At 46.3% G+C, this 13,021-nt stretch overlaps 1 protein-coding gene and 1 pseudogene across 6 annotated transcripts in view; one reads left to right on the top strand and one right to left on the bottom strand.

The window, feature by feature from the left end:
* Window positions 1-13,014, bottom strand: part of DIXDC1 (DIX domain containing 1) — an 88,788-nt gene extending 75,774 nt beyond the window's left edge. For 2 of the 6 annotated variants that reach the window (XM_070078086.1, XM_070078092.1), the window contains exons 1-2: window positions 12,880-13,014; window positions 11,392-11,482 (exon numbers count right to left, since the gene is read on the bottom strand). In XM_070078086.1, coding sequence (XP_069934187.1) covers window positions 11,392-11,448 — 57 coding nt within the window. In that variant the 5' untranslated portion in view covers window positions 11,449-11,482; window positions 12,880-13,014. Of the gene's footprint in view, window positions 1-38; window positions 188-276; window positions 699-11,391; window positions 11,483-12,879 lie in introns of those variants that run through there. The other 4 variants (XM_070078084.1, XM_070078088.1, XM_070078111.1 and 1 more) reach the window with 2 other exon arrangements.
* LOC100349889 (alpha-endosulfine pseudogene) lies at window positions 5,490-6,118 on the top strand (annotated as a pseudogene).
* Window positions 13,015-13,021: the final 7 nt, after the last annotated feature.

Genomic DNA, 13,021 nt, shown 5'->3' with positions numbered 1-13,021 from the left:
AATCTGTGGTCCTGCCCTCTGGGCTCAGGTAAGCTTACCAGAGAAGGTCATCGCCCCGCTCAGCTTAGCGGGAGGCGGGCGGCCCTTTTGATTTCTCCGGGTTCGCCTTTCTGCACCGCACCCACCACTCTAGCCCCCTTAGGGCTCTGCGGGTGATCTGCTCCGGGGTTCCGGAGACTATGGGACTGTGGGGCCACAGGAGGACCCCTTCTGGAAATTAGGCGGGAGGCGCTGGGGGAGGGGAGCTGGGGAGTGGGCGGAGCAGGGCAGTTTTACCTCATTGAAGCCCTCCTGCAGGACGTCCAGTAAGTTCCCCCGGGCCAGGCAGGCTAGCATTGTTGCTGCCCCGGGCCAGGTCTCCAGCCAGGCAGTCGCGGCCGCCGCCTCCTCCCTCTGCACACAAAGGCTCCCAGCTCAGCTCTTGGGGATCTCTCCGGAGTCCCGCATGCCACTTACTGGAAACCTAGACCAGAGCCAAACTAGCGGCTTGCACTGGGCATGCTCGCACGGGGGCCTCTGCTGGAGGGGGTCCGGCGCCGTCGCGGTTCCTATAGAAACAGCTGGGCGTGCACAGGGAGGGGCGCTGGTGAGCGGCGTGTGTGCGGGAGAGCCCCGCGGTCGCGCGAGCTGGAGGGCTGGCGGGCGCGCGCGGCACACACGCACACACACACCCTCCCCGCGGCGGGGCGGGTGTGCGTGCGTGCGCTACACACACGGCCACGCACCGGGCTTGCAGGAGGGCGTGCTGGCATGTGCGTGCGCGCTGCGTGCTCACACACATGCATGCACACTCACCCGAGGGCACACAGGCGGCCTGCTGCCGTGTGCATGCGCCTGCAGTCGCAATCACTCACACGCACACCAGCCTTGCGGGAAGGAGTCTTCTCCCTCTCCCTCAGCCTCTCCTCCTGCCTCCTGATTTAAAGTCACAAGCCACCACCACAAGGTGGGTGGGAAACAGAGTGAATCATAGGTGTTTTTCATCCAGACTAACCGAGAACAGCAACCTTTTTCCACATGGGGCCTAGACAGTGAGGTCACACTAAATAAGAGGAAGCAGAAAGGGAAGAAACAAAAAGAGAAAGAGAAGAAAGGGCTGGAGAATAGGACAGCCAGCACTTCAGTTATTCATGGTATTGGAACACATTTTAGGTAACAAAGCTGAACAAACCACACCCACCACAGCACAAACATCCAGGGTATTAGCCAAGGATGACCAAGGTTTTAGCAAAATATGTTTCTTCTTTCTTCTTAAAGTAACTGCTAAAATGTAAGATCCACATTTTACGAAGTTCTTATTTAAAAAAAAAAAAAAAGAGAGAGAAGAGGATGGGAGGCAGAGAAGGGAAGAAAGGGCGTATCATTATGTTCTCAGAACTGTATCTACAAATCACATTGCATCTGTTAAAAACAAATTAAAAATTAAAATAAAAAAGTCTTTATTTCATTTTTATTTGAAAAGCAGAGAGAGAAACAGATATCTTTCATCCACTGGTTCACTCTCCCAAATGCCCACAACAGGCGAAGTTTGGCCAAGCTGCAGTCCACAATGCAATCCAGCTCTTCCACATGAGTGGCAGGGACCCAAGTTCCCAGGGTGCCTATTAGCAGGAAGCTAATTGGAAGAGGAGCTCGGACTTGAACACAAGTACTCCAATACGGGACGCAGATGTCTCAAGCTGCATCTTAACCTCCGTGCCAAATGCTTACCTCAAAACTCGTATTTTTAATGAGCTTCAAGACAAATGAGCTTTAAACAACAAAAACATCCTGGTGCACTTGAAATAATAGGTAAGAGTCTCTTCAAGGGAGATAGCTATTTCCCTCTGTTTCTAGCTATGGAAGTCAAAGCCTTGATTATATAAGAATATATTATATTTATTATATTATATATTATATGTATTATATTATATATAAATAATACTTTATTATAGAAAGAATACCAATCAGTTGCACTCTCAGTGCAAACTCTTGTTTTCGTGGGAAAACTGGATGCTGAAAAAAAAAAACACTCATATCACATTGCACCTTCTGATCAAAGATGGAGAGAAAGTGTTTATAGAGTGTTCTGGTTCAGAGAAGGTCAGGGATCGGCCCAAGGACACAGCCAGTCAGTGATGAGCAGTTCAAAGACCTAGGATCGTACATTTTCCCTCAATAGTACCTTAGCAAGAAAAATCAGTAATGGCTCTTATTCAACTGAATGACCTCCTTCCAGAGAAAAAGAAAATACTTACCAGGAACAGCCAGATTAGCAATAACTTATCTGAATGTCTAAACTGCTAACATAAAGATGCTCCACCATCTTGATTATAACAGGCTGGGAGCAGTGGGCCAGCACAGGTGTTGAGCAGTTGCTGCAGCTTGAATGCTATTGGTTCAATTCTGACCAAAGCTGGAGAAAAGCTATGATAGCAAATCAAACTGACCCCAAGCAGCCCACAAGTCAGAAGACTGATGTCATTCAAAACCTAGGTGAGGAGTTTAATTGCCAAGAACTCCTCTTGCCACTACTACAGTTCTGGAGAATCACTAACCCATATTAATACAACGAGGCCTTTTACAAAGAGAAATACGGAGGTAGGCATTTGGCCTAGTGTTCAAGATGACCATGTCCTATACTGGAGTACTTGGGTTCCATACTGGCTTCCAGGTCCTGACTGCAGCTCTGCTGATGCAGGTCCTGGGAGGCAGCAGTGATGGCTCAAGTGATTGGGTTCCTGCCACCCATATGGGAAATCTGTACTGAGTTCCCGGCTCTCAGCTTTGGCCCAGCTCATTCCCAACCATTGCAAGCATTTGGGAGTTCTCTATCTTTTCTTTGTGTCTCTCTAGCATTCAAATAGCTTTTTTTTTCCAAAAAAAAAATGCATTAAAAAAAGACAAAGTATGAAAATTCCAACAGCACAGAATTGCAAGGCAAATCATGTGAAATCAAAACACTCTGTTGGTAGATACTTGGGTGGAGGATCTTGATGGGCTGAGACTTCATCATGCTTTGAATACAACATAAAATATTAAGACATCTCACGGGGGCCAGAGTTGTGGTATAGTGGGTTAAGCCTCCACCTTTGGCGCTGACCCATGTGGGTACCTATTTGAGTCCTGGTTGCTCCATTTCTGGTCCAGCTCCCTGCAAATGGCCTTGGAAAGCAGTGGAAAATGGCCAGAGTGCTTGGCCCCTGTACCCATGTGGGAGACCTGGAAGAAGTTCCTGGCTCCTGGCTTCAGATCAGTGCAGCTCCGGCCATTGCAGCCATCTGGGGAGTGAACTAGCAGATGGAAGACCTCTCTCTTTCTGTCTCTACCTCTCTCTCTCTGTAACTCTGTCTTTTAAATAAATAAAATAAATCTTTAAAAAGAAGAAGAAGAAGAAGAAGAAGACATCAGAGGGAGGTCCTGCTGACAATTATCTATGCTAAAAGGTCACTATTTCTCAACCAAAAAGTCTTTGATCTAAGTAGGACCTATGAGCTCAATATTTCTATGAAAAAGAATTATTAAAGGGCCAGCGCTGCAGCTCACTAGGCTAATCCTCCGCCTTGCAGCGGCAGCACACCGGGTTCTAGTCCTGATCGGGGCGCCAGATTCTGTCCTGGTTGCCCCTCTTCCAGGCCAGCTCTCTGCTATGGCCTGGGAGTGCAGTGGAGGATGGCCCAAGTGCTTGGGTCCTGCACCCGCATGGGAGACCAGGATAAGTACCTGGCTCCTGCCATCGGATCAGTGTGGTGCGCTGGCCGCAGCACACCAGCCGCGGTGGCCATTGGAGAGTGAACCAACAGCAAAAGGGAGACCTTTCTCTCTGTCTCTCTCTTTCACTGTCCACTCTGCCTGTCAAAAAAAAAACACAACGAATTATTGAATCAATGATTTAAAGATTTATTTATTTATTTGAGAGGCAGAGTTACAGAGAGAGAGATGGAGAGACAGAGAGATCTTCCATCCCCTGGTTCACTCCCCAAAAGGCCACAACAGCCAGAGCTGGAACGATCCAAAACCAGGAGCTAGGAATCTCCTCTGGGTCTCCCTCATGGGTGCAGGGGCCCATGCACTTGGGCCATCTTCCAATGCTTTCCCACACCATTTGCAGGGAGCTAGATCAGAAGTGGAACAGCCAGGACTCTAACCGGCACCTATGTGGGATACGGGAACCACATGTGGAGGCTTAACCTACTATGCCACAGTACCAGCCCCTAAATTACTGAATTTTAAAACTCAAAAACTTTGTGTGGGGCCAGCGCTGTGGCACAGCGGGTTAAAGCCCTAACCTGAAGCACCAGCATCCCATATGGGCACCGATTCTAGTCCCAGATGCTCTTCTTCCAATTCAGCTCTCTGCTCTGGCCTGGAAAAGCAATAGAAAATGACCCAAGTCCTTGAGCCCGTGCACCCATGTGGGAGACCTGGAAGAAGCTCCTGGCTGCTGGCTTCCGATCAGCACAGCTCCAGCCATTGTGGCCATCTGGGGAGTGAACCAGCAGATGGAAGACCTCTCTCTGTCTCTACCTCTCTCTGTAACTCTTTCAAGTAAATAAAATAAATCTTTAAAAAGAATTCACATGATCCAACTCCCATATTTTTTTTTAAAGATTTTTAAAAAGTTATAGAGACAGGGCCAATGCTGTTGCGCAGCAGGTTAACGCCTTGGCCTGAAGTGCCGGCATTCCATATGGGCACCAGTTCGAGTCCTGGATGCTCCTCTTCCCATCCAGCTCTCTGCTATGGCCTGGAATAGCAATGGAAGATGGCCCAAGTTCTTGGGTCCCTGCACCCACGTGGGAGACCTGGAAGAAGCTACTGGCTCCTGGCTCCTGGCTCCCAGCTTCGGATCGGCGCAGCTCCAGCTGTTGCAGCCATCTGGGGAGTAAACCAGCAGATGGAAGACCTCTCTCTCTGTCTCTACCTCTCTCTGTAACTTTGTCTTTCAAATAAATAAAATAAATCTTTGAAAAAAAAGTTACAGAGACAGAGTAGAGAGGGAGAGAGAGCAATCTTCCATCTGGCGGTTCACTCCCCAAATGGCCACAATGACCAGGGCTGGGCCAGGTCAAAGCCAAGAGCCAGAGCTTCTTCCAGGTCTCCTATGTGGGTGCAAGGGCCTCAGCACTTGAGCCACCTTCTACTGCCTTTCCAAGGCCATTAACAGGGAACTAGATTGAAAGTGAAGCAACCAGGTCTTGAACCAGTGCCCATATAGGATGCCTGTTCACAGGTGGAGGCTTAACCTGCTACGCCACTATGCTGGTCCCCCAACTTTCATATTTCATGTAAGAAGGAGCCAAGGCTATAAGATGTGTTCACAATCATTCAGCAAGTAAACATGGGAGCTAAGATATAAACGAAACCCTCTGAAGCCCAGCCCTATACTTTTTGCACTGCCCCTCACAACATGTTAGAGAAATTGAGAACTAGTGGTAAACTGATAAAAGATTTGTTATAGATGGGAGAGGGCCACCATTTTGAGCAACCCTAGTGACAGGAGCCTAAGCAACAGCGCTGATCGTCCCCATTTCCCCTCTCCCTTCCCTTCTGTGGTTGATTTCCCGGGCCCCCTATACTCCACAACCCCGGCTCTGCCATGTCCCAGAAACAAGAGAACCCTGCTGAGGAGACTGGCGAGAAGAAGCAGGACACACAAGAGAAAGAAGGTATTCTCCCTGAAGGAGCTGAGAAAGCAAAGCTAAAGGCCAAATAGGCAAGCCTAGGGCGAAAGCCCGGAGGCTCTGACTTCCTCATGAAGAGGCTCCAGAAAAAGCAAAAGTACCTTGACTCAGGAGACCGCAACATGGCCAAAGCCAAGATGAAGAATAAGCAGCTGCCAAGGGCAGGACCAGACAAGAACCTGGTGACTGGTGACCACATCCCCACCCCACAGGATCTGCCCCAGAGAAAGTCCTCACTCATCACCTGCAAGCTTGCCGGTGGCCAAGTTGAACGATGCTGCCTGGGGCTCCGCCAGATCCTGAGACACTGCCCCTGGTTCCTGGGCTGGCTCCTGTCCCTCCCTGCCTTTGCAGCCAGGGGTCAAGTGGTGGCTCAGGTGCTGGAGAGGCAGAAGCCCCTGCCTGTTGGTGTCCCGGCGCATGGAGCCCCTTGGGCCTGGCACCAAGACCTTTAACCTTTTTTGTTTTACCTTTTTTCCAAATAACTGTTGGGAAAACATCTCAATGAAATCCTGGGGGTGGGGTTGAGAGGGTGAGGTGGGAGATTTGGAGGAATATGAATTAGGGCTGGAAGCCGATCAGAACATTCCTGACTATCCTTTTTAACCACGCAACTGGTGTGGGCTGCTGTGAGAGGGAGGAGGTGGAGCAGACTGGAGCTAAGGGACTCTAATTCAGCTCTGTAGATACATGCCTTGTTTGGATGTGGCTGAAGACCTTGTGTTAGGTGAAAGACACTATCAGTCTATGTAGGACTCGTGCAGACAGCTCCTCTATGTGCGCAGAGCAAGCTGAGAACTCATGTAAACTGTTCATTTGAAAAAAGTTCTATCCTTGAAATAGATTTGTTGTGGGGAGATGGGCAGTGAGTGTGGAGAAAAGGAGCCATGAGTGTTAGGAGCCCCACAGAGTCCAGGAGACTTTTTCAGTATTTGAAATTAAAAACAAAAAGACCCCCCCCACACACACACACAAAAAAAAAAAACTAGAGGAAAAAAAAAAGATTTCTGGGGGCTGGCATTGTGGCACAGCAGGTTAATGCTCTGGCCTGAGGTGCCAGCATCCCATTTGGGCACCGGTTCGAGACCCAGCTGCTCCAATTCTGATCCAGCTCTCTGCTGTGGCCTGGGAAAGCAGTGGAAGATGGCCCAAGTCCTTGGGCCTCTGCACCCACGTGGGAGACCCAGAAGAGGCTCCTGGCTTAGGATTGGCGCAGCTCTGGCCGTTGCAGCCATCTGGGGAATGAACCATCGGATGGAAGACCTCTCTCTCTCTCTGCTTCTCCTCTCTCTGTGTAACTCTGACTTTCAAATAATAAATAAATAAATCTTTAAAAAAAGAGATTTGTTATAGGGCATATGGTCTAAGACTGTACTATTCCCTGAAATTCTGTAACTACACCAACCACATATTCTAGAGCAATAGTGTCCACTCAAACCTTCTGTAACTATGCTATCCAATACAGTGGCTACTAGCCACATATGCCTACTGAATACTTGAAATGAGGCTAATGTAAATGTGTAACTAAAGTTCTAATAATATTTTATTTCTATTCATTTAAATGTAGATAGTACAATTTCAATCCTGTTCCATTTTCTCCACACAACAATTGAGATGTTCCAAAAATTATAAAATTTCACATATAGCCTGCCTCTCACATTTGGGGAAAGCACAAAATTCCTGTTGGAACCCGTAAGTCAACTTTTTTGCTCAGAAGATATCTTCTCCATAGTTAGCAGGATCTGATTTAGGAAGTGACCCAGCTAAAGAACTGACCATTAGCTCTGAGCACCACTAACATTTCCCATTTGTCTCTCTGTCCCACCGTGTTGTGATAGCAGCCTAAGAACTGGAAGAGTAAGTGGGTTAGCTAAAACAACAAGGACTAACTAGGACAATGATCAGCTGCCTGCAGTCCCTGTATGTGGGAAAACTGAGCCGTCTGGATAGCTGGAACCACTCCCACTATTGCATGCCTGTCATTTTCTCTGCCTAGCAAAAGAAGCCAAGAATTGCAATAAAATGCTTTGTGCACATCTCTGCCATGCTGCCTGACTTCTGAACCTATACTGGCCTCCTCCATCCTGCATGTGGCAGTGATGACCGACCCTTCCCTACAAACTAAAAGCTACCCAAAGATCTATGTACAATAGTACTAATAGCAAAATTGAGCTTTTTGCCAAGTTCCGTACTAAGCACTTACACATATTAGCTCATTGGATGGTCACAATTGCCAAGAACAGATTTTTCACATATGAAGAGAAATTTGGAGGATAAATAATTTGCCACACACCCAAGAACTTCTAAGGGAAGCTAAAGTCTCGATTCTTCGCCATTATTCAGTACTTTTACATGATGCTACAACACAGAAGGTACTTAGTAAATTCTACTGATTTTAATGAACAAATAAGCCAGTGGAGGAAACATCAGCAAACTCGTTCATCACTTCTGTTAATAAGCACAGTAATATGTAGGCCTCAGTAAGACTTTAAGCCTTAAACAAAACTACCATTTGGTGAAATATTGTCTGAGACTTCCCTCTGTGTAAAACTAAAATGTATAAAATTCACAACTGTGAAAAATTTAACACATTTATTACACACATTTATCACTATAAAGAAGCAGAAAGTGTAATTAAAATCATCAATGAAAATATTTTAAATGAGCCTCTGAAATAATTTCTTAATCTTCTATTTTTCTCACATTAGCTGAGTTCTTTGGGTAACATGTTTACTATTGCATCACATTTCCCTCCAGAGACATCAGCATAAACACCCACAGAGGGGCTCACACCTACTAGCAAAGGTCCCAAACCTGTCTGGCTCCTGAGTGGGTCTCTTTGTCTCCAGACTTTTCCACCTGGCAGACAAATCTTAATCTTTCTTAGACAATACATTCATCTTACTTTTCTATCGCTCAAATGTCTCCAAACTCTCCCTTTCTTTAGCATGTCAGAGATAAATTATCTTGTCCGGCTCTCCAGGCCTCCTCCTGAATCAGCTTTGTTCTGCCTTGCTGTCTCACAGACTTCCAAGGCTCATTTTTCACCTTCACAGCTGACCCTCTGTCCAGAAAGTCCTAAACTCTACCTTTGTGCTTCCCAAGTCTTCACTACACCTACTTCAGTTTTCACTTCCTCCATGGAACTCATCTGACCATGCTTGATTTTGATCTATCTGAATCTCCCAAATAATCTACGGCTCATTCCTACTTTTCCTTCAGGTCTCTGCTCAAATGTCACTTGATGACATTTGTTTGGCCTTCTCTTACTTACCCTTCACTTAAAATGACAACACCTCTTCACATTGGCACTCCCAGACCTTTATGCCTGATTTATTGTTTTTCTTTATAACATTCATCATCATCTTGTATATTATATATTTACTTGTTTATTCTAAACATTCCCTTGTCCAGAATATGTGCTCCATGAAGGCAAGGAAATTTGTATGTTTTGTTACTCATTTACTCCAAAACCAAGAATATTGTCTGACACATAGTAGGTGCTCAATGAATGCTGGCTGGCTGAATTAATCTTTCTCTCTTTACAGTTCAAATGTCTAGCATGTTCTATATCACTTATCACATAATTATAGATAATTTAAGAATGTGAATCGTTGCTCTTTTATTATATTCTAAAACAAAAAAAAACTTTGGTATCCTGTATTTTCTTTTCCTTTATCCAAACATTCCTTCATTAAAAATAAGTTGAGTACCTATTATGTCATTATAAGCAGGTTCGATTTTTTAAGCAAAAAATTGAATAAATGACAGGCAAAAAATATATTACACAGGTAAAGCTGCTGCCTACAGTGCCGGCATCCCATATGGGCACTGGTTCAAGTCCTGGCAGCTCCTCTTCCAATCCAGCTCTCTGCTATGGCCTGAGAAAGCAGTGGAAGATGGCCCAAGTCCTTGGGTCCCTCTGCACTGAATGCGAGACCTGGAAGAAGTTCCTGGCTCCTGGCTTTGGAGAGGCATAGCTCCAGCTATTGCAGCCAATTGGGGAGTAAACCAGTGGATGGAAGACCTCTGTCTCTCTCTGCCTTTCCTTCTCTCTCGCTGTAACTCTTTTTTTTTTTTTTTTTTTTTTTTTTTTTTTGACAGGCAGAGTGGACAGAGAGAGAGAGAGAGACAGAGAGAAAGGTCTTCCTTTTGCCGTTGGTTCACCCTCCCGTGGCCGCCGCGGCCGGCGCGCTGCGGCCGGCGCACCGCGCTGATCCGATGGCAGGAGCCAGGAGCCAGGTGCTTTTCCTGGTCTCCCATGGGGTGCAGGGCCCAAGCACCTGGGCCATCCTCCACTGCACTCCCTGGCCACAGCAGAGGGCTGGCCTGGAAGAGGGGCAACCGGGACAGAATCCGGCACGCCGACCGGGACTAGAACCCGGTGTGCCGGCACCGCTAGGTGGAGGATTAGCCCAGTGAGCCGCGGCGCCGGTGCTCGCTGTAACTCTTTAAAATAAAATAAATAAATCTTCATATATATATATATATATATATAACATATGGATAAGAAACAAGACTGGAGAAAAGAATAGTAAAAAGAGACTACTAAAATTGAGAATCTAATACTGTATGTGCGGCCAGAGTGTACAGGGTAAATGTGACAGACTGTGTGGGTAGACGGAAAAAGAGACAGAATTGTGAGAGACCAGAATTGGAGGTTGCTAAAGTATCACCAGATGCTAGTGCTTAATATAAATCGTACTAAGGCATATAAGCAAATATATTCTACATGGATTTTGTAAATTCACGTATCAAAAGTTATCTGCCAGCTAGCCTGTGGGTGAAAATTTGATTATGCCTAGCGACATCTGGTGGATATTTTGGAAGTGACCCTTGAGTTTCTTCTCTACTCCGTAAACACAGTGAATGCCCCGTGTAAATGCATGTCTCTGGACTGCCAATCATGTGTTAGGGCTCTAAATTACTAATTACACTATAATAAAATGACCTTTTGCATGATCCAGGGTCTCATTTTAAGAGGTACCCAGATTTCTACTAAGGATCCTTCTATCTTCCAATTAATGTCCCACTGCCTTGTGATGGATGCACACAAAATTCGACACCTCGGTTCTTTTACAAGGTAAGTTATTATTTAAAGTGCATTTGCATTCTTTGGAGAAGTCTTAAAAGAGGAAATAAATTACATATTTGCGACGTGGGGAGTTGGCAGGACAGGGAGCAACCTAAGAAACCCAACAACAGAAGACTGGGCAAGAAAATCGCAGCCATCATGTTTATAGAACACATGTACCCACATTAAAACAAACATTTTAACAATCGTGTACAAAGTTTACACATAATATTATCTCATGTAAAAAATATACATAGAAAAAAGACTGAAAAAATATTCCAAATATTAACCACCATAGTTGCTTCTGGATGACAGAAAGATATTTTTTTTAATCACAGTTTATAATATTCCTCAAATGCTCTTTAATTAACATACATTACTCCTATAAAAATTTAAATGTTTTAAATAATGCATACATTCTGATTTATTGCTAGAATTTTTCAACTTGACTTGAATTTATTAATTCCAGAAAAAGATGATGAATCAGGACCCAATTGAGCTAGAATTTCCATCAGAAAAAGAAGAAGAGAAGGCAAATATATCACAATTGTGTTCCAGGACCCGAGTTCTGATGGAGAAATCCCCAGATGTAGAGCTGAACCAAAATTCCAGGAATGTCATCACACTCCACTCAACAGTTCCCCAGAAACTTACAGAGGGCTCTGCTGGCATCAAGGAGTTACAGAGTCTCATAACCACCTGCGTCGTCATCTTCAGAGCTTTTGGGAGAGGGAATCAGGACCACCTTAAAATAGGAAGAAGGAAAATGGGCAAATGTACACGATAGGAAAAAAAATTCCAAAAGCTAAAGCAAAACCTAGTTGGATTCAGGTCCTTCCCCCAAACCTACCAATTCAGTCATCTTAAAATATCAGAAAGAGGACTCTGGTTAGCAGGAAATCCAGCTCCAAAAATTATAACTACAACAGGGCTATGCCAGTGACATTTTTTAAAAAGTATCTGAAAGGCAGAGTTATAGGAGAGGGATGGGGAGAGACAGGGATCTTCCATCCACTAGTTTGCTCCCCAAATAGCCACAAAGTCAGGAGCCAGGAGTTTCTTCCGGTCTCCAGTGTGGGTAGCTGGGGGTCCAAGCACTTGGGCCATCCTCCACCGTTTTCTCAGGTGCATTAGTAGGGAGCTGGGTTGGAAGTGGAGCAGCAGGGACTCGAACTGGCGCACAGAAGGGATGCCTGCATTGCAGGCAGTGGCTTAACGTGCTGTGCCGCAAGCAGGCTCCTCAGGGCATTTTTAAACCCAATCCCTCAGTTTTCCTAGCACTAAAGAGCAATGCTCCCCTACCGCTACTCAAGCCAGCATGCTGTTTCTGTCCTCCCTACAGTTATCAGTCAAGGACCACAGGAAGTGTTGTGAAGATAATCAGGAGAGATACTGGGAGCTTTGCTTCTGGTACTCACTTACCTTCATCCTCAGGAACTCAAGTTTTCGTCCATAAAGACAGCATTTATAAACCCAAGGCGGGAATTTTACTCAGCACCGTAAGTTCACAAAGTGCTATCATTTACATCTTATTTGTCCTTCACAGTAAATAACTCTAGGAAATGTAATTGTAGTGTTTTTTTTTTTTTAAACCCCCATCTAGAAAGCAGGCTAGGGAGTGGCTCCACAAATCAGTGGTGGAGACGGTCCTCTAAGCCACCTCTTCTGAATCCACGTGGACTAGGTCTTGCCAGAAGAACGGAAAATTATGATGGTCATAACCATGACAGCGGCAGCCAGCACTTGCCATTCTATGTACTGCACCAAGTACTTCAGCTCTCCCCCTGCACGAGGTGGATCCCATTCTCACCAGCTCCGTGTGTATTTATATTCCCTTTTCCCTGCTCTGCCATCTTCAGGGGGACAATCCATCCCTCTTAGGAACCAGCCAAGAGGCAGCGGTCTCTGGGGAGGAGAGTGCACCGCGTGAGAAAGCGAAGTGCCTCGTCTCCAGGCTCCGCCAAGTCCGAAGCAGGCGCCTCACACTAGGCAGCACAAGCTCAGAACGGGTCTGGCCCCTAAAACTACCGTCTTCTTCTTCCAACTCTAACCCTGTCCCCTCTGCACGTTCCCACTTCGGAGCCGGGTGCTCAGCCGGTGCTAATAGTATTTTCCAGGTATTCGCCACCTGTCAGCACCTACCTCTTAAGTCATCGCTCTGTCTGGTTCAGCACTTCAATTCCCAGCCCTGCTGGGCTCCGCCCGCCTCGGCCGAGCTCCGGCCGCTGCGTTCCTGCTACCATGGCGACGCGGAGGCTGGCCCAGGCCGGACCCGCCTCCAGCC

The sequence above is a fragment of the Oryctolagus cuniculus genome, chromosome 1, assembly GCF_964237555.1.
Source record: "Oryctolagus cuniculus chromosome 1, mOryCun1.1, whole genome shotgun sequence".
NCBI classification, from domain to species: domain Eukaryota; kingdom Metazoa; phylum Chordata; class Mammalia; order Lagomorpha; family Leporidae; genus Oryctolagus; species Oryctolagus cuniculus.
This window is presented reverse-complemented; position numbering and strand designations above follow the sequence as displayed.